Here is a 21,241-nt window from a genome sequence, read left to right as displayed (position 1 = left end):
CCTGGTATTTTTATCTCTGGCATAACCTACACTGAATTATTTTCTCCTTGGGGCTTCTGTTTCCTTGTGTGACATAAATCTACAGTAGTAAAAAGAAACAAATAATTAAAAGTAAGAAGGTATGGATAAAAAAATAGAAAGGTTAAGAACACTGATTTTAAAGCAGTTACGTCTAAGTCTGTATTGTAACATTTCATAGATGTCCCATGCACCTCTGAAAGCAGAGCTGGATTTTAAGACCAGTCCCATTCATAGCCAGGTTTTTCCTGGATAACTTCTAAGGACTTTGCATCACAATCACCTGAGTCACTTAATAAAAATGCGGACTCTGGGCTGGACCTCAGATATACTGAATCAAAATCTCTGGGGATGAACTTAATAATCTGTATTTTTAAACAACTCTCTTCATGATTTTTTTTTTTTAAAGATTTTATTTATTTACTTGACAGAGATCACAGGCAGGCAGAGAGGCAGGCTCCCTGCTGTGCAGAGAGCCTGATGTGGGGCTCGATCCCAGGACCCTGAGATCATGACCCAAGCCAAAAGCAGAGGCTTTAACCCACTGAGCCACCTAGGCATCACTCTCTTCATGATTCTTAATGTTATTACTCTGACATGTGAGGCGACTAAGGGTCTCAGCCTACCTCGTTCTCCATGATTTGTGAACATGGAAGTTTCTGTCACTTACTTTAACACAACTGAAGGTTTAGCTAGAGACTATTCATTACCAATTCACTAGGTCTTAAAGTATAGAGGAACGCTGACAGTTGGCCCCAGATTAGTTGATTCAGTGTTCCCCATGAATAGACTGTATTCAGTGAATGAATACTTCAGAAATTTGGAATGCTGTTTAATGTTTTGAAAGGTAACTGATTAAGTGATTTAAAAGTTCTGCTTACCTTTGTGTGAAACCTCTGTAAAGTTAAGCATCAAACTCTAATTATTAGTATATGTTCTAAGTGACTTTAAGTATATTTAAAACCATTATTCTATATGCAAAGATTTTTTTCTATCTACATGTAGGAGTGTTTATCACTACTCATTGTGTATACATACACATGTAAATATATGAGTGTATATATTCACATATAAATGTAATCAATCTTATTCTTACATAACTGAGAATATAAATATCTTCCTCTGGTTATGTTTTCAGCATTGAATTGAGGTGGGGATGGGGGGTGGTGGAGAGGGGAGCTTTAGCCTAACACTGAAAACTAATTTTCCTCTCCTGGGTAGTAGTAGTAATTAATATAAGGTAATCGGTGTTAATCCATTTTTACAAAAGACCTTATGCATATTCTGTTAATTCAGTCAGTATTCATTGCTTTTAGGACCTGTTCTAGACACAGGGAAAGCTGTGTGGGGCCAGGAGGGGACCAGTAAAAAGAGTCTCTGCTCATGTGGAGCTTAGTGGAGGACATGTTAACTCTTAAGTTCTAGGGCTTCCCAAATTAAATTCAGTTTTATACGTCCAAAGACCTACTTCTTTTGGATAAATATTTATTAGGATATTTAGGACACTGATTTCAGATGCCATTTATTTTCCTATCATTCTAGTTCTTTCCTATCATTTTTAGTTCTTTCATCTTCTCAAGTTAGGTGATGGAAAGCATTCAATATAGATGTAGGTAGTAATCTCATTTTATAGGTTTACTAAAGTTAGAATAGTCATTTAAATGAAATATCATTTCTGTTTTCAGTATCACATCAACAAGCTGTCAATCATGACATCAGAGAATCATTTGAACAACAGTGACAAAGAAGTGGACGAAGTTGATGCTGCCCTTTCAGACCTGGAGATCACTTTGGAAGGGGGGAAAACTTCAACAATTTTGGTAGGGTAAATCTAATTCCTACTAGTTTAGTTGGAATTGATGCTTATCTTTTTGTGGATTTAGGTTTTCATAAATATTGGGTGGATATGGAGAAATATTTCATGCTTTAAGAGAATACAGGTATTGACTTTTCAGGAACTTTTCAGGGAAAATTGTAAAATTAGTATTGTTCTAGTCTCCAGTGCTTCCAATACAGTAAAGTTAGAGCTTGTGATATGTACCCATTCTCTCAGTAAGCAGTGGGAAAACATTTCTGCAGAGTGAAAGGTAGTTTCAAGTCATAGTAAAATTGATTTAGTGAGCTGCATATTTGAAATATTATAGAAAGAAAAGAAAAATCTCAGGAAAATTTTTGAATACTAAGTTTGGTTTTAAAGCTTAGGAATTAGTTATTACAGAAGAAACACCTCAGGGCTCTTAGGATTTTGCAGAATTCCCATAAGCAGATACAAACAGTTTTAGCTGAATTAGAATCAATAATATGTGCTTAAAGGTTATATGAACTGCCATTTTGATCACATCTTTTATTTGCTTTTTATGCCATTTGAAAATGCTTTGTAATTTATGACCATATGATTATAACTTTAAAACCTTCATAATCTCTATTTTATATAATTTTGCTTATTGAATAAGCTGATACTTGGTATTAGATATTAAACATTAGAGTTCTGAATTTCAAGAAAAATCAGGAAAAACTGATTTAATTCTTTCCCTAGGGTGACATCACTTCTATTCCTGAACTTGCTGACTATATTAAAGTTTTTAAGTAAGTACAAAATGGGGAGGGATTCCAAATATTAATGAATGATAAATATCAATTTTATAATCTTGTTCACATTATTTTTTTTCTAGATTTTATTTATTTATTTGACAGAGATCACAAGTAGGCAGAGAGGCAGGCAGAGAGAGAGGAGGAAGCAGGCTCCCTGCTGAGCAGAGAGCCCGATCCCAGGACCCTGGGATCATGACCTGAGCCGAACGCAGAGGCTTTTTAACCCACTGAGCCACCCAGGCGCCCCTCTTGTTCACATTATTGAAATTTATTGTAAATTTAGGAAATGCATCTGTAAAAGCATTTACCAGTTAGAGAAACACTAAATTATAAGAGAAAACAACGATCTTTACCAAATTAAAACTGCAGTATTCACGAATTTGTTTTTTTCTGATAAACATTTTTCTTAAAGGGTAAAAACAAAGACTGTGTAGCCTAGATTGCATTGTGTAGATTGAGTTGTACAGTGGCATTTCAGGGGCTTTCATCCCCTCTGGGTGAAGGAAAGCAGGACTTAATGAACTGTTACTGCCAGTGGTTATTTCCTTGTTCAGAGTCCCAGATTCTATTGCATTTTATTCATTTGTTCATGGGACATTTTATAATAAGGTTCCAGTGTATCTTATCTAGACTTTTATCAATCTAGGTGTAATCCAGTCGAGAACTAGGCATTAAAGCAGAGACGGCAAAGAGGAGAGGAGGTGACTTGGAGTATAAGATGAAAAGCCATTATGGAATAAACCATATACTGTAGCTAAACCTAGAACAGCTCCCCACATAGACCATTTCTGAGATAGGGGCAAGATTTCAGATGCAGCTCCCTACCACTTTCTCCTCCCATTACACACGTTTCCTTACCTGCTCTCCATTATGACTGCTCTGTTTTCTTTGTGTTTGGCATCGGGGTGGCAAGATGAAGCACCATTCAGATACATCGGAGACAAAAAAGCACTTCCTGCACTTTAGTTATGCTAGGTGCACCTGCCTGTCCAGAGAGGCCCCAAAGGCAGCCCTGCACACACCCAAGAACCTGCTGGTGATTATAGGACCTAGGAGCCTTCCCGTTGGTGACATTTACTTCACCTTTCTTGTCCTTTCCATGTGACCTGCTAGTGATAGAGATGGCTACCACTGACAGAAATATTAGAATGCTGGCCCTCCTGTCTTTGTCCTCTGCCCACTCATTCTTTGTGAGAGATTCCTGAGTAGATTGATCACAAAGAGGCAAGTCCAGTAACAGCAATGTTGAGTGTAACATGGTGGCCCCAGGAAACTGAGTTCAACATACGTACAACTTGGCCATAGACTTAATGATGTGAAACGTCGCTGCTGATACTATTGATAAAGTTATTTCAAAAGTTTTTTCTGTTAATTCTGTTTGACACGTAGGCCAAAAAAGCTGACTCTAAAAGGCTACAAGCAATATTGGTGCACCTTTAAAGATACATCTATTTCTTGCTATAAGAGTAGAGAAGAATCCAGCGGCACACCAGCTCATCAGATGAACCTAAGAGGTAAGGAAAGCCTTGGAAATACTAGTGTTGATGGAGAAATTTCTCTTGGCTAATAGTCAATAAACTTCACTTTGCTGGGTGGGGGGTAGTTTTTCAGCAGATTCATTACTTCTTCGGTTACTATTTTAGGTCTAGATTCTTCGCTTTTCTCTTGTATGTTTTTGTCATAATTTTGAATATTAATTTCACATGAATATTTTGTTGTAATGCCTTTGTGGCATCCTCATTTGAAGTGATACCACTTTTCTTCTCAGGTAAATTTATGGTTCTCTTTTCTCATCTTCAGCATTGGGACATTCAGGTTTTCTTCAGTCTCACCCATTTTGTAGTCCTCTCCTCTGTTTTTCCTGGCTTCTCCCTTCCTCATCAGCATCCTATTCTGACTTTCCCTGATGACAAACTTGTCCCTCTCATGTTCCCCAGCCTCTTTTTTGGCTCAACACTAGGGTAGCATGCACCTGTGGGGTTTGGCTAAGTTCTTCCTCTCCCGCAATAACTCTTCCCTGCACAATATTGTTCAACATTCAGCTCTTGGTTTGGCCTCTGCGGTAGCCCCAGGATACCCCTCAGAGGCTCCTCCTAGCTGACAACCTTAATGTCATTGGTTTCCTCTTGTCTCTTCAAATCTAGAGCTGTCACTAGGGGCACATGTTATTGGACACATTTCCACTCCCTTATGGCAAACTTGCTTCCTATGGCCTGGGCTGATCCTGGCTAGGGCCTCAGAGCTACTGGCTCTGGTCTTTTATTGTTTCCCCATTTCATTTGCCATTTGGGTGACTTCATTGGTTCTTCACACTGCTCCTTCACCTCCTTTATCTGATTGATGCAGTGGTTCAGGCAGAGGGAGAATTTCCTGTCCAGGTTGGTCTGGTTCTTCTTCAGCTAAAGGACATCTTGCTGCTTCATGCCGCAGTTTTTCTACAGGGTCTTGCAGAGTGTTGATGAGCCCTTCACTTGTGGGCATATTCACTAAAAGCACCTGGCTCACTTGCAGTGAGAAATACACTCACTACCCCCTTGGCACCAGCGTGCTAGATGGAGGATGCAATAGATTGGCATCTCACCATTCACACTCTTTACAGCAAAGGCCAGAAACGAAAATACATTTTCTGGACTGATTTCCAGTGAGATTTTGATTCCAATCAGATAAACATTCATGTTGAGACTTGAATCCTGATTAAGTTAAGGGGCTAGAGAGACAGAATTGAGAAAGGAACAAGGTGCTTCTGGGCTCTGGAGCTGCAGGGGCAGCCTCTGGGTTTCCCAGCCTCTCGGTGGTAGCGAGGTTTGCACTTCCTTTGGCAGGCCAGTCATGAGGGTGGTGTTCAGGGAGTTAATTCCTATCGGCCCAGCCCATTTCTCCTTTGGGTTACATTTTGCATGTACATTTATGATTATATGTAAAGCCATATGTCTTTCTAACTAAAAATACCCCTATTTGAACAAAAGTACCCAAAGAGGGGACCCCTGATTCATTCACAAAAATGATTCCCAAAATAATTTAATTTCTTGCTTAAAATACAGGGGTGCTTTCCTTGATCTATTTAATTTTCCTTTCTACATAGTACATTAGGATATTTTTAGTATATTTCAACAAAATGTCCAAATCTGTATTCTGCCCAGTAATCCTCTGAATTGTTGTTTTAAAAAATGGGAAATCTCTGTCCTGGGTAGATTGATATGCCCATGTGTTAGAATTCTGCTTTTCCTAAAAATTTTAATTGGGCTCACTGCCTTTCTTTCATAAGATCCATGGGTTTAATTTTTGGAGCTCTCTCATTATTTGTTACTGTTAGAATCCATTGCAGCTTTGTTCTTGCTTCTCTTTTAAGTTGTCCAGGACCAGCCCAGGTTATCTACTCTTGATCTATAGACTAGATCTATCTTCTGGGCCCTGGCTTTTCTGTCCCTATTACATCCTTAACCTTCTCTCTTGTGACTTAGAAGTCAAGTCCTGGTATGGAGAATGGCTTGTGATGTGCCGCCTCTTCCAGGTCCACCCAAAAGAGCACTTTTGCTCTGCTATTAAATAAGCCCCATGATTTTAGAAAAATAGCTGTTGGACCTCAGTAACTTCCCCTAAGAAATGAGAGTGTTGGACTAGATGTTCTCTATGGCCTTTGGACATCTAAAATGCAAAGTTGTTAAAAATTCAGTTCAGCAAATACTGAGTGAATTCCTATGCTGTGAACTGTGCTGGATACTAGAGACTTGAGCAAGACCAGATGACAGTCCCACCCCTCAAGGGGTTTAGAGTATGTTGGGGGAGATAGAGAGTTACAATTTGGACAATAGTACTTTAAAAAGGAAATAATAGGTCTAAGGAAGAGCAAAGCGGGTAAGGGTGCTTGCTCTGTCAGTGTTCAGTGACTATGGAGAGAATTAGGATAGACTTCGTGAGGGAAATAACGCCAGAGTTAGATCCAAGCTCTAACTTGAGGTCCATGGAAGAAAGGTGAGTCCAGGCAGAGACTGTTGTGGAGAAAAGCCTGGAGAAAAGCATGAGCAAATGGGGTTTGTGCTGCTGGAATGTAGAGTTCAAGGGGGAGGATGAATACTTCTGTAGTGGGTGTTGAATCTGATTCTTACTAAGATGAGTGATAATAGCAGAAGAAATTGGCAGGAATTAAGAGGATAAAAATATTAAGGAGATTGTTTTTTACACTGGCAGCAATGAAGTGCCACTAAGATTATTAACATGAAAATGACAGGATCCATCCTATTTATATTGGCTATGGTATAGAGGAGTAATTTAGATCACTCTAAACTGTGATCCAGATTAAAGAGGTCAATATAGGTGGGGAAAGGGGTACTGATTCAGAGGGCCCTGAGGAGGCACAGTCAGCAGCCTGGTGATTGACCTGGGAGAGGCTAATGGGGAGGGACTTGTGCAGTTGGGTGAATAGGGTTGAGAATGTAGAAGAGCTGAGTTTGGGAAGAAAGATGATGAGTTTAATTTTGGGTTATTTTAAAGGTGAGGTACCTGTGGGTTTTCTGTGGAAGATACTCTGTAGGCCATTGGATCATGGGAGATCCGCACTGCTGATAATGATGGTAGCTGTTTCAGGATTGTAAATGCCACCTAAGAACAGTTGTCTGTAATATGAAAAGGCTAAGAATAGAACCCTGCAGGACACCCATGTTTGAGGTACAGGGCAGATGAGAGGAAGAGGAACTTGCAAGGGAAACAGCAAATGCTTATGAAGACCATGGAAATGAGGTATGGTGGGAGCCAAGGTAAAAGTTGTTGCCAAAAAGGCAATAGTCAACAGCGTCAGGTGCTATAGAAAAATAAAGAGTGTTAAGCCTCCATAGCATTTAGCCCCATTGGAGGTGTTTAGTGGCCTTGATGAATAACAGATTCAGCAGATATCAGTGGCCTTTTGAATATGGGAGCCAAAGTACAGTCACTGAGAAGTAAATAGGAAACAAAGATAGCTTTTTGATGAACCTTACTGTGACAAGGAAGGAGGAAAGAGGGCAGTAATAGCAGAGAGAGCTATAAGGTGGAGGAGAAAGGCACTTTGTGGTTTAAGATGGGAGAAACTCAAGGAAGTTAAATGCTGATAGAAACATCACAATAGAAATAAAAAGGAAGAAAGAAATCTAGTATCCAGGAGAGGAAGATCTTTTTAATGGAGCAAGGCCCCTGGGATGGCAGAAAACTCAACTTGCTTGGATAGGAGAGCATTAAGAGGAGAGATCCCTCTCCCACTCTGGAAGTTGAGGGGAGCTAGCTTTATCAGTCATGGTAGCAGGAAGCTCTGTGACTCATGGCTTTTGGAAAAAAGAGATGAAGTTGTCCACTGAGAGTGGGTGGCATCAGAAGCCTGAGAAGATTTGAAATAAACGTTGTTGAGAATGTTTGAAAACACAGAGGGACTGCAAATGTTAAGGGCTTGGTTGAAGTTGGGAATCCATGAATTTCTAGTGAGATCTATCTGCTTGGTTTTGTGATTTTTTTTTTTTTCCTTCCCTCTCCACCTTTTGAGTGCTCAGCAGCCTAATATAGGCAAGTAAAAGTTAGATGATTGGATTGATCACTGGTTAAGGTTTTGGTAAATGAGTATAGTGGACATACAGTGAATCTAGGGAATTGGAGGTTGATACCTGGTGAATGGTGTGCAGTCTGAACTCAGGAAAAGAAAGAGGTGAAAACATGTTGCTGATGGGGAGAAAGTTGTGGGGCTGCAGAAAGGGTCCCTCAGATGGTTTGAAGAGAGGACTGAAGGTTGTGATTAGAATGGGCTCTTTGCATTGAACGTTTCAAAGGAAGCGTAATTGGGTTACAGTGAAGTATGGCATATTGCCATTGAAGTAGGCAGCCCAGGTGGCATGGAATGAATATGGCCTGAGATGTGGCCTCGTAAGTGCCTCTGCCACCTACACTAGCACCTGAGTTACCCATTCTGCCTCTCTGAGCTTTTTAGGGTTTTTTGGTATTTTACTTTACTTTTTTTTTTTTTTAAAGTTTATTTATTTAAACAATCTTCGCACCCAACATTGAGCTGAAACTCATGACCATGAGATCAAGAGTCACACATTCCTGCAGTTGAGTCAGCCAGGCGCCCCAGTATTTTATTTTTAAAAGAGGCCTAATTATTATGGGATTGTACACATTAAATCCATTTGAATGATTAATGAAGTCCGTAAAAGATCACATATCTTCAAACATCTCATTTTAACTTTGCAGATTAAATGCATTGCCTTTAACAACTTTTACAACTTCCTTATAGTTTGTAACCCTTGCACAGAAAGAGTTAAATGCTGTAGCTAATTTTTTAAAAAAGATTTTATTTATTTATTTGACAGAGAGTACAGGCAGAGAAGGAGAAGCAGGCTCCCCGGTGAGCAGGCTCCCCGGTGAGCAGGGAGCCTGATTCAGGACCCTGGACTCCATCCAGGACCCTGAGATCATGACCTAAGCCAAAGGCAGCTGCTTAACCAACTGAGCCACCCAGGCGTCCCTGTAGCTAATATTTTTTAAAGAAAGCAAAGGGGGAGAAAGTCTACCGAATTCATGATAGGAGTTGCTTCTAGAGAGAAGAGGACCTCCCATTTATCTAAAATGTTCTTTTTCTTTTAATATAATACTTCATTTTTAACATTTGTCTTTATTATGTGATGGATATATAGACATTCATTATCTTGTTCCTTATACTCTCTGTGCAGAGAGAAGTTGCTCCAGTACAAAGAGCAAGGCAACCACAGGCCCTAACAGTTTACAAGCCTACTTGATGGTCTTAAGACATATGAGAGTGACAATTAGAATACCCTTTAAAGAGCCTGACATGGTACATTATCTTATTTGTCCTTACAGCATTCCATTGAGGTAGAATTTATGGTCAGGAAATTTGGGGGGGAGATGTTAAATAAATTGGCAATAATTATGAAGTGACAGAGAAAGGTGTGAAGCCTAAATCAGATGGCAGAGCTGCACTGCACTGCATTACTCTGGTTACTACTTGCTTATGACAGCCGTTCTCCCGTCATATTCAGTCCAACTGTGTTCTCTACTGTGAAGCTACGAGCTAATGCTTAACTGAGTTGATAACGTGGCTTTTTGTAGCCCATATCTGTGTGTTGCTGAAAACTTACAAGTGGAGTGAAATTCTGAATACCAGTCATTTTCATACTGACTTCCCCAGTATGTAAGTGTAGATTACCTTCTGTAGTAGATGTGCTCCTGAAATATTGCGTGTAAAGTTAACTTGTGAAAAATTACAGTTTTAAAGAAACCATTTTTGTGCAGATGCTCACCCTCTGAATCGAAGTTATTATAAGTGTGAATATTTAAGTGTTTCAGCACTCTGGAATTTTGGAAAGAGGCATGTGCCTAGGAGCGTTCAGTTGGATCCTGAGAGCCTCTGTTTCTCTTCTCCCTGCCATTAGGTTTCTTCCTGCCATGGAGGATAGGAGGGCCTTGAGGAGAATCCTATATAGGACTCCAGCTCAAATAGGAATCCCACGGACACAATGCCTTTTCTTTTGTTTTTTTAAAGGCATCATAAGTCATTTATTCTTGGGGTATCTGGCCAGTAGAGCTCAAGCCCCATGTTGGGTGGAGAGATTACTTTAAAAAAAAAAAAAAAAAAGTCACCTATTCTTATCAAAACATGAATTACAGAGAGACACTGTAATATCCCTATACATCTAAAAACTTAAAAACCCCAGATAATTTAAGGTTCGAGGAACTGAATGATATTTAAAGAGTATCAGGGCACCTGCCCAGCTCAGTCGGTTGAGCATCCGACTCGGTTTCAGCTTGGGTCATGATCTCAGGGTTGTGGTGTCAGGCTCTCTCTTTCTCTCTCTCTCTCAAATAAATAAATCTTTAAAACAAAAACCCGCAATATCAAATTTGTGGGATGGTGTTTTTGGGTAGTATCCTTTTTAATAGGACCCTTTCCTCCTCTTTTCAATTAAGTTTTATGAAGGCCCCAAATTGTATTAGATGTGACTCTTCTCTGTGCCTCAGAGTTACTGGGTGGAAAAATTTCTTCCCAATTATTCAATTACAAAACAGCAAAATTCAGCATGTTAACATAACATAAAATGAGGGCTGCCTGTATTGGCTTGGGATTTCTTAAAAGTAAAATTGACGGTTATGATATTTTTTTTATTTTAGGATGTGAAGTTACCCCAGATGTAAACATTTCAGGGCAGAAATTCAATATTAAACTCCTGATTCCAGTTGCAGAAGGCATGAATGAAATCTGGCTTCGTTGTGACAATGTAAGTTTTCCATTTAAAAATATAAACCTCAATTTTTCTTTGATTCCTTAGTGAGTAGACCAGCCATCCTTACATTTTATACTCATAGGACCCATCATGTGATACATTTCATATTTCAGTATTTATTTTCCAACAGGAAAAACAGTATGCGCACTGGATGGCAGCCTGCAGATTAGCCTCCAAAGGCAAAACCATGGCAGACAGTTCGTATAACTTAGAAGTTCAAAATATTCTTTCCTTTCTGAAGATGCAGCATTTAAACCCAGATCCTCAGTTAATACCAGAGCAGATCACAACGGATATAAATCCTGAATGTTTGGTATCCCCTCGCTATCTAAAAAAGTACAAGAACAAGCAGGTATTTGATTCATTTTACTTCATCTATTTTCCCCTGGTTTTATGATTTTGTACATACTTTAAATTTAGTTTCCCCTCTTAAATAAAACTTTTAGTCATAATTTCTTATCTGGTGGTCAGAGTATAAAATAAGCTGCAGATAGCCTTTAGTCCATTTGAAAATTGGTCATTTAAAAAAATGTTTCTCATTTTAATAGGACACATAATGAGGTAAAATAGTTGGGAGCGTTTACTCACAACAACGTAAGGAATCACCCTGTGAATGAGGTGTTCTTTCAGGGAATTGAATATGGTGTGGATGCTCTGGGTTTCATTCCTTTTATAATTGTGGTATAAAGCATAGCCAGCATTTCCCAACAAAATCTCTAACAACTCTTCCTGCTGTTGAAATTGACTTTTCCAGCTTTGGAAATAAACTTTATAAGGGTAGAAATAGTCTACAGTTCAACATTGTTTTTTTCTTAACAGTAAAAAACCTAAACCAAAATTTGCATGATGTGATGGAATTTGGTAAATTTTCGTTGACATTCACTGCTTTTGTTCACTCTGTTTAGAATTCCTTTCCTGGAAATTAATACCATAAAAGGATTGCTATTTAGGAAAACGGCTCTTCGGTACAACATGAAAGGTTCTTTGCAGGGGAATTTCACTTGGGATAGCCCCCAGTATTCGCTACACCAAACATCATGCCATAAAAGGCAAAGGCTTCAGTCTGAGGTGGGGGGTGAAGAAGACCTTTCAAATAAATATTTCATTTCTATCTAGTTTCATTTTTAATCTCTGTTAAAGAATAATTTAAAACATTACTGAAAGGGCCCAGTGAAATAACCAGAATGCTTACTAATTCTTAACTTTAAATATAATGTTTATCATATGGGTCTGAAATCACTTAGCTAGAAATAGATGTTCAGAAGTTTTAATTGCCAAGTATTTGTCTTTAAGTTTCAGAGATTGTGTAAGCTCTACACAATTTTTCTACATAGAAACTGTTTATCTCACAGTCCTATGATGTGGGAGTAGTAAGGAATGGAGGAAATGCTGCCCTGGGGAGCTTTGTGGAATGTAGATTGTAAGTTAAAAAGGGAAAGTGAATCAAGTACTAATTTAATTTTTTTTAATTCTTAGTTATTTCATTTAAAAATTTTAAAGAAAAAAACTTGTTTCCAAAAGAGGATTCATTTGCCTTCAAAGGCAAGGAACAATTTCAAACCTTAGCAAGCATATTTCACTTTCAGGTATCGGGAAAAAAAGATCTTAAAATGTAACTGAAGATTGCCAGATGTTGGTTTAGTTGTCAAAGGTCCTGAGTTGTTTTCTCAGAAGCCTTTCAAATGATAGTTTTCACTTTAAGAAAAGATAGTTTTCTATCCCTCATTTCTCAGCTAGATTGTCAAGTGAAAATTCTCTTATGGACAGAAACAGTGAATATTTGACTGGCAGGATAACAGTATGTGTGTGGTCCGTGGTTAAGGATTCTTCCAGCCTTGTCTTCCATGTTGACATCTTATCAAAAGCATATTCTTTCTTAATCTTGCCTTCCATGACTAGATTTATGAGTTGTTCCCAGGATGTAGACACCGCAGATTGCCCTGACACCTAGGAAGTGCTGATAGGCAGAAGTGTAGTTGCTATTGTGTGTCCGGTGCTGTACTGGTCATTGGTAGTGCTTAGTAATTGTTCAACTATCTAATATAGTGGCATTCAGGAGTCCACTAGGAACAGAGGTGGGCCATGGGCTCTTTCATTCCTACCAGGGCCCAACAATTTTGTTACATTTAATCTACTTTAAATCCCCCAAACTATGTATTATTTAAACTTACTATATATATCTTAACATGACTGTGACTCCCAAACTAGATTTTACATTTTAGAGAGAAGAGTTGTTCTCTGCTTTATCCATGTGAATACAAATTGAGAGAGACTAATGTTTACAGCCGCCATTCCTAGTGTAGTGTATAGCATCTCTCCATTTTCCCTTCCAGGAAAAAGGATGCAAAAAACAGATGGTAATTGAGGGGTTTGCTTTTTTGTGTAAATAGAGAAACAGTATGGTCACTGTACTTACCTTACACGTTCAACTTATTTCTGAAAAGTGGTGCATGGGTCATATTATTGGTCTCGATCTCAAAACATTAAAGGTTTTTGAACATTAATTCTGATTTTGCTACTAAAATCATTAGGCCTACCCTAACCAGTAAGAACTGGTAAATGAGCAGGGAAATGTTATTTGCTCTTTGTTTTTCCCTACAAATTTCTATCATAATTTTAGTAACACTTAACAATCTAAAATAATGAAGTGTTTCTCAGTATTCTAAGTGGAAAGTAATCGCTGCTTCCTTGTTTTCATTTTCATGCTTGCATTACTTTGCTTGGTTTCCACCTAAAGTAATTTTTTTTGCATGGTTTTTGGCTGGAATTTTGGTTTGCAGGTTACCGCAACTTTTTCTTTGCTTCATTGCCATTTTTTCTGATTGCCTTTTTTTTTCTTTCTGCTTCCTTTTTCTTTCTTCGCATTGCCATCTACAGCCAGGCTATATAAGAGATTTGGTAAGTTTTCCATATTAACCAAAAAAAGAAAAAAATATTTAAAGCTTTAGACACAATCCCCTCTTAACAGATTAATTTCCTTCCACTCTTAGTGGGAGTAGTAATCCCAAAGGGAGTATAATTTAAAAGTTAACTTTTCGGGGCGCCTGGGTGGCTCAGTGGGTTAATCTGCTGCCTTAGGCTTAGGTCGTGATCTCAGGGTCCTGGGATCGAGTCCCACATCGGGCTCTCTGCTCAGCGGGGAGCCTGCTTCCCTCTCTCTCTCTCTGCCTGCCTCTCCGTCTACTTGTGATTTCTCTCTGTCAAATAAATAAATAAATATCTTTAAGAAAAAAAAAGTTTTCTATGATTCCTTTAGAAAAAATTTTTAAATTATTATAGTTGTTTCAAGTACTTTAAAGGTGATAATAAATACTCCTGCTAGAAATTTATATTCCAGGTGTTCATTCTGATATTGTGTCTCGGTGCTAATTTTAAAACTCATGTATAGGTTTAGAACGTGCCCTTTTTTAAAAAGCAGTGACATATATGTGTATACTTGGAATATACCTCAAGAGTGGCAGTTATGTGCTCCTAATAGTACTTGTTGTTTCTGGATATATGGAAACTGAAATTAAGAAGAAATATACCAAGGGTTATTTATTTCTTAAAAGATTTTATTTATTTATTTGACAGAGATCACAAGTACACAGAGAGGCAGGCGGGGGTCGGGGGGAGCAGGCTCCCCGCTGAGCAGAGAGCCTAATGCAGGGCTCGATCCCAGGACCCTGGGATCATGACCTGATCTGAAGGCAGAGGCTCAGTCCACTGAGCCACCCAGGCGCCCCTACCAAGGGTTATTTTGAAGAGTAATCAGTTCACTAAAACACCTAAATGTAGCTGCAGAAATTTCCCAATTCCAGCTCTTAATGATACATGATTATGGGGTGGGGCACATAATTTAATTTTTTACTTTTTGTCTTGATCCTCCCATGAAAGACTATTGTCTGATGGTAAAGGTGGTGTTTAATCATGTTTAGATAACAGCAAGAATCTTGGAGGCCCATCAGAATGTAGCTCAGATGAGTCTAATTGAAGCCAAGATGAGATTCATTCAAGCTTGGCAGTCCTTACCGGAATTTGGCATCACACACTTTATTGCAAGGTCAGTGGTTCTCCTAAATACCTGTGTATAAATAGTAATCCGTGCTTTTTTACTTAATCTACTTCAATTAAACATTTAAAGTACCTGCAGAGATGCTTTAAGCAATTTTACAGTAACATGTAAAGAATATTTTAACATATTATCTATATTGTAATTTTTACATTAAAAATTAAAAATGATTGGTTTTTACTTCTGTGAAAATGTTACTCTCATGAGTTAAAGAGTACATCTTAAAACCAGAGCAACATGTCCTCCAACATGTTTTTAAACATTTTTTATGTTTTTAATACTCTAGATTCCAGGGAGGAAAAAAGGAAGAACTTATTGGAATTGCATACAACAGACTGATTCGGATGGACGCCAGCACAGGAGATGCAATTAAAACATGGCGTTTCAGTAACATGAAACAGTGGAACGTAAACTGGGAAATAAAAATGGTAAGCTCATGGGGCGCCTGGGTGGCTCAGTGGGTTAAGCCGCTGCCTTCAGCTCAGGTCATGATCTCAGGGTCCTGGGATCGAGTCCCGCATCGGGCTCTCTGCTCAGCGGGGAGCCTGCTTCCCTCTCTCTCTCTCTCTCTCTGCCTGCCTCTCTGTCTACTTGTGATCTCTCTCTGTCAAATAAACAAATAAAATCTTTTAAAAAAAAAATGGTAAGCTCAAACAGTGTTACTTTGAGTGCGCATAGAGCACTAATTTCTGCTAAGAATCAGTAAGTTAAGAATAAAAAGGGAGATAAATTTCTTAGATTATTTGTATCATCACCTCTTACAGTATAAAATCTGGTTGGTTATTCATTTCCCACTTAAACTTTCCTATTTCATGACTAACCCAGTTATTGGAACTCTAAGAACACAATCTGCTTAGAAGGTGGTTTTCTGGAACTGGTACATCCCTGTCAGTCACCATAGCAGCTACTTTTTATTGAATGCCTACTCTGTGCCCGTTATGATGGCTAGATGTTTTTATATTCATACCCTGTTTCTAATCTCACCACAGCCTTGTGGGTGGTTGGATTGTCCCTGCTTTACAAATGAGGACACTCACATTTAGAGACCTGACAGCCGTGATTACTATGACCACACACTTGGTAATGGAATCAGGATTCAAACTCAGATGCTCAGGGCTCTAAAAGCTGGCACAGCTCCTACTATATATCATGCTGTCCCTAGCCTTGAAGTACAGTGAATATCATTTAAAATAAATGGTCTTTTACTGATAAGCCATATGTTTTAGGATCTTCAGGTTTGTTGTATCAGTTCCTATTACTGCATAGAATCTCATATTTCTGAAATACAGTAGTGTTCCTCCTCATCTGTGGTTAACCACGGTCTAGAAGCAGAAGATGCATTCTCCTCCTGACCTATTGTTAGAAGGTCCATAGTGGCCTAACGCTATGTCACAGTGCCTGCTGCGTCCTTTACCTTCATCCCGTCACGCTGGCATTTTATCATTTCCCATATTCACATAACTTTGATTATAATATAATTCTATTGTTAATCTCTTACAGTACCTAATTGGTAAAGCTTATCATATGTATGTATGTAAAGGGAAAAAAGCAGAGCACATAGAGAGTTCAGTACTACCCATGGTTTCAGGCATCCACTGGGGTTCCAGAGATTTCCCATGGATAAGGGGCTGGGGGCTCCTGTATTCAAACATAATACCTAAAGGTTAAATGTCTTGAGCAAGTATTAAATTAAATGCAGGAAATGGGTTTTCTCCCAGGCCTTGAAGAGCGACCTTCTCACTAATTGAATCACCAGAGACCATTGGGAACATAATGACTTAAACCTCTTGCATTCAGTCTTTTCAGAATGAAAAACTAAAAAGGAGTGGTAGAGGGACTAATAAACTTACTCTTCTGGAATCGAAGGCACTATTTAGGATTTTTTAAAAAAATTTGAGGATCAACAAGTACTTTGTGAGAGGGCAGACATTAATAGCACATTAGCTTCACTTGTACCCAACCATACAGAGTTTTCCTGGGACTGACAGCTCTTGGTCTTTGTTTCCAGGTCACGGTAGAGTTTGCAGATGAAGTACGATTGTCCTTCATTTGTACTGAAGTAGATTGCAAAGTGGTTCATGAATTCATCGGTGGCTACATATTTCTCTCAACACGTGCAAAAGACCAAAATGAGAGTTTAGATGAAGAGATGTTCTACAAACTCACTAGTGGTTGGGTGTGAATAGAGCTACTGTGTAATGAAACTCCATGGCCATAACAATATTTAACTTTGAAAGCTGTTGTTTGTTATATGCTGCTTAATAAAGTAAGCTTGAAATTTATCATTTTATCATGAAAACTTTTTTGCCTTACCAGACCAGTTAATAAGTGCACTAACAAGCACGACTATTAATCTGCTATCATGATACAATATGTGGACTTTGAATATGGCATACATTCCTTAGGGCCAGGAATTGAAAACTAAAGTAGTGGACAAGTCAGAAATAAAACATCACTGATTTAATTTAAGCTAGCCAAACCGAGAAACTCAAGCCATATACTTTAAAGCTATCCAGGGCTTAAACTACATGAAGTCTATTTATCATGTTTAATGCACGTGTTTTAATGTATGTTTAATTTGATCTTGTGTTTTAAAAATACCAACTTCTGGTAGCCATTGATTCTCCATCCCCCACTCTCATCCCCAAATAAATCAGGCCTACAAAAGATGCCTGATACTTAATAATGATGTCATTGTTCGACTTTGAAGGAAAATGCTATCAGTGCGTTAGGCTTGGTTCATTTTTGTCCTTGAATAAGCATGTATGTATAATGTCTTGTGTTTTTATTTTTACACCCTATTGTATTACAACACCTGTAGTATTCACCAGCATATTCACGTCTGCCTAAAATATGCAACTTTTGCATTACAATATGAAGTAAGGGTCTATGAAGTATGCATTTTGTGTAACTAATGTACAAACACAAATTTTATAAGATTGTACAGTTTTTTAAAAAAACTCACAACTAGCAAATGGCTTAGATGTAGCATCTTTGCATTAATTAAATGCTTTTAAAAGTATAATGTGCAGTTTTCATACCTGCTAAATTAAGAATGACTTCATTATAGTCATGATTTACCACAGTGTCCTTAACTCTGATGCCTGGACTGGCCATGTTCTCGTCCGCCGCGCTGTTACAGTCCCCATTGGTGCTAGTCAGAAAATTTCTAGCTCACACAACCCAAAAGGGTGCCAGGAGGGGTGGATTACCAGTATTGTCCAATAATCCATGGTTTAAAGACTGTATAAATGCGTTTTATTTTAAATAAAAGCAAGATCTTTAAGTTTCTTTTTGTACTTCTTGTCTTTACTGTTTACATAGAACTAACTGATGAACTTTGGCTTTTTGGATACGTTTTGCCTGTACCTTTTGTTGGAAGGACAGCTTGCTGGTATTCCAGAGTATCACCAGAGAGTGATACTTAATCTCTAGGATCGATTTTTCCACTCTCCCCCTCACTTTTCATATTTAAATACTAGAAATATGACATTGAAAAGACATTATTGACTTGGACCGAATTTGTTTGAAACTGCAAACTGACTCCTGGTCTAAAAAAAACACAACTCACATGTATGAATTTACTCCCTGTTGTTAGTACTATTACATCCTCATTCTGTCGCCAAACTTCAGTCCTGGATGTTTTCTCCTTTAGCTCTGGCATTTAATCAGGCCAGGTCTTGTTGATTTTTCCCTCAGGCAAACTTTTGTCATTGCTGTCACTGACACCTGAATTCAGGTTCTTGTCCTGTGCCTGCCATGAAGCCACAGCCTCTAAAAGCAAAGCAGATCACATTCTCCATGGCTTTTCTTTGTACTCTAAGGTCAAGTCCTAACAAACCTCACTCCAAAATATAAGGGCTTCTTTCCACTAATAAATAAAAATTAAACAGTATATTTCCTTTCCTCGCCTTAAATACAGGTTACCCACTTACACAGAGCCCGAAAACATATTTATGTTTAAGATTTTATGTATTTGAGAGAGAACATGAGTGTGGTAAGGAGCAGAGGGAGAAGCAGACTCTGCTGAGCAGGGAGTCCAATGCGGGGTTCCATCCCAGGATCCCCAGATCATGAACAGAGCCAAGGGCAGACACCTAACCAACTGATCCATCCAGGCATCTCAGCTCTAAAATATATTTAGATGAAGGCATACCCAAGTCCTGTAGAGTCTCATAGCCACTCTGCTGATTTCTCGGTGTTTTGCCCCACTTGCTGTACCGGCGATTTTGGTAATTAATTCAGCCCCAGCATATCACTGGCTTTATGTCAGCTCTGGTGACTCTGGTTGACTACAGCATAACAGCCAAAGTCCCCAGGCAGGAGCTAAGAGGTCTTCTATGATCCGGATGCCAGCCTGCATTCTCCTTACCTCTCAAACTGGGCGGCCCACATTCTCCAGATGTGGTTTGCACTCACCTACCACCATGTCATTCTGCAGACTTTCTTCCAGTCTCCCACCTGTCCCAAATCCCATCTTTCTGGCGTTTTAGAAATTTTACAAAGAGCTCAAGGGTTCTTTCTTCCATGAATACTTCCAAGTTTCCTCATAGCCCCCAAATTTCTATTCCGGTGAACAGCTACTAAATTTAGTCTTTTTGGAACTTAAGAACAATCATCCTTAATGGTTATTGCCTGTAATAATTTATTACTCCCTTGAGGACAAGATCTGAGCCTCATGGTTAGGATCACTTAACATAGGATCACTTAACACATACTTGTTCATTGAACATGGCTATTTTAGAAATCAAGGAATTAATTACAAATTAGAATTTTTACAATCAAAGCATAGTTTAATAGGGAAGAAACGGACATGGTTTTTGCACACCAGCTATGCATTGAGAGGTGTGCTGGGTGCTTTCATATACATGACCTCTTCCAAAGATTCATATAATCCATCCTCATTTTCTAGACTCAGACCAAGTGACCTGTTCAAAGTAACAAAGCTATAATTAATATATATCTATATATAAAATTAAAAGCTATAAAATAGCCAAGGCAGAGCTCGAAAGTTGAACCCAGATTTCCTTCTCCCTACCCAGTAGTGTTAAACCCTTCACAAATCTTGAGGAATCCCACTGGTAGTGGTCTCTCTACAGAGACAACATCAGTCCATGAAAAGGACTGGCCCGAGCCTCCAGAGACCCATTTTCAGATTTCTGTTTTGTGACTCAGTTTCATGTGAACATGAAGGCACTGAAAACAGGAGATCAACCAAGCTCTCTTCCAACTCTGTTTCTCATAAATCAGCAAGTTAGAGACCTGCTGATGTAGTTAATCAGTAATTTTAACTTGGTACAAATTATTTTTTACAAAACCTTGAACTTCAAAGGTCAGGGACCTAAAGACATGAACTTATTTTCTTTTTCAGCTCTACCAAGGCATAGCTGACAAAGTTGTAAGATATTTAAAGTGTAGGGCGCCTGGGTGGCATAAATATCTAACTCTTGGTTTCGGCTCAGTTTGTAATCCCAGGGTTGTGAGATCAAGCCCTACGTCAGACTTCACAGCGCAGTCTCCTTGAGACTCTCTCTCCTCCCTCTACCCCTCCTGCTTGTGGTCACTCACTTTTTCTCAAGTAAATGATCTCAAAAGAAACAAAGCATACATCATGGTGATTTGATATATGAATATATTCTGAAAGGATTTCTAGCATCTCGTTAACACATCCATCCCCTAGAGACACAAACTATAGAAGAAAAGCCACTTGCAGTTCTCGACCCTCTGCTCTCAGACGAGCCAAAAAACAAGTGTGGCAGATTATACTTTTTGTATTCTGTATACCATAGGTTTTGTTCCCTTCTTATGTTAAAAGTCTTTGCAAATCAAAACCACAACGAGATAGTATCTCACACCTCTCAGAATGGCTAGACTCAAAAAGACAAGGAAACAAGTGTTGGCGAGGATTTGGAGAAAAAGGAATCCTCTCATACACTATTGGTGGCAAAGCTAACTGGAGGGTCCTCAAAAATTGAATAATAGAAACCCTGTATGATCCAGTAAATTCACTACTGGGTATTTACCCAAAGAAAACAAAAACATTAATTCCAAAAGATATATGCGCCCTGTAATTGTTGCAGCGTTATTTATAACAGCCAAGATCTGGAAACAACCCAAGTATCCATCGATAAGTGAATAGAGAAAGAAGATGTATAGACACACCCACACACACACACACACACAATGGAGTATCACTGAGCCATAAAAAAGGATGACCCCTTGCCATTTGCAACAGCATGGACGAGCCTAGAGAACATTATGCTAACAGACTGAGAAAGACAAATAACATACAATTTCACTTACAAGTGGAACCTAAAAACCA

The 21,241-nt window shown here is 38.7% G+C and overlaps 1 protein-coding gene across 6 annotated transcripts in view; it reads left to right on the top strand.

Annotated features, from left to right (window-relative positions):
- The window catches only part of FERMT2 (FERM domain containing kindlin 2), a 93,359-nt gene extending 75,151 nt beyond the window's left edge, over positions 1-18,208 (top strand). For 2 of the 6 annotated variants that reach the window (XM_047735978.1, XM_047735980.1), the window contains 10 exons: positions 1,704-1,838; positions 2,555-2,604; positions 4,000-4,124; positions 10,756-10,862; positions 10,999-11,220; positions 13,202-13,225; positions 13,746-13,766; positions 14,786-14,910; positions 15,206-15,347; positions 16,928-18,208. In XM_047735978.1, coding sequence (XP_047591934.1) covers positions 1,704-1,838; positions 2,555-2,604; positions 4,000-4,124; positions 10,756-10,862; positions 10,999-11,220; positions 13,202-13,225; positions 13,746-13,766; positions 14,786-14,910; positions 15,206-15,347; positions 16,928-17,101 — 1,125 coding nt within the window. In that variant the 3' untranslated portion in view covers positions 17,102-18,208. The remainder of the gene's footprint in view (positions 1-1,703; positions 1,839-2,554; positions 2,605-3,999; positions 4,125-10,755; positions 10,863-10,998; positions 11,221-13,201; positions 13,226-13,745; positions 13,767-14,785; positions 14,911-15,205; positions 15,348-16,927) is intronic. The other 4 variants (XM_047735979.1, XM_047735982.1, XM_047735981.1 and 1 more) reach the window with 2 other exon arrangements.
- Positions 18,209-21,241: the final 3,033 nt, after the last annotated feature.

The sequence above is a fragment of the Lutra lutra genome, chromosome 7, assembly GCF_902655055.1.
Source record: "Lutra lutra chromosome 7, mLutLut1.2, whole genome shotgun sequence".
Lineage (NCBI taxonomy): Eukaryota > Metazoa > Chordata > Mammalia > Carnivora > Mustelidae > Lutra > Lutra lutra.
Note: the sequence above shows the minus strand (reverse complement) of the source record. Positions and strands in the feature narration are given on the sequence as shown.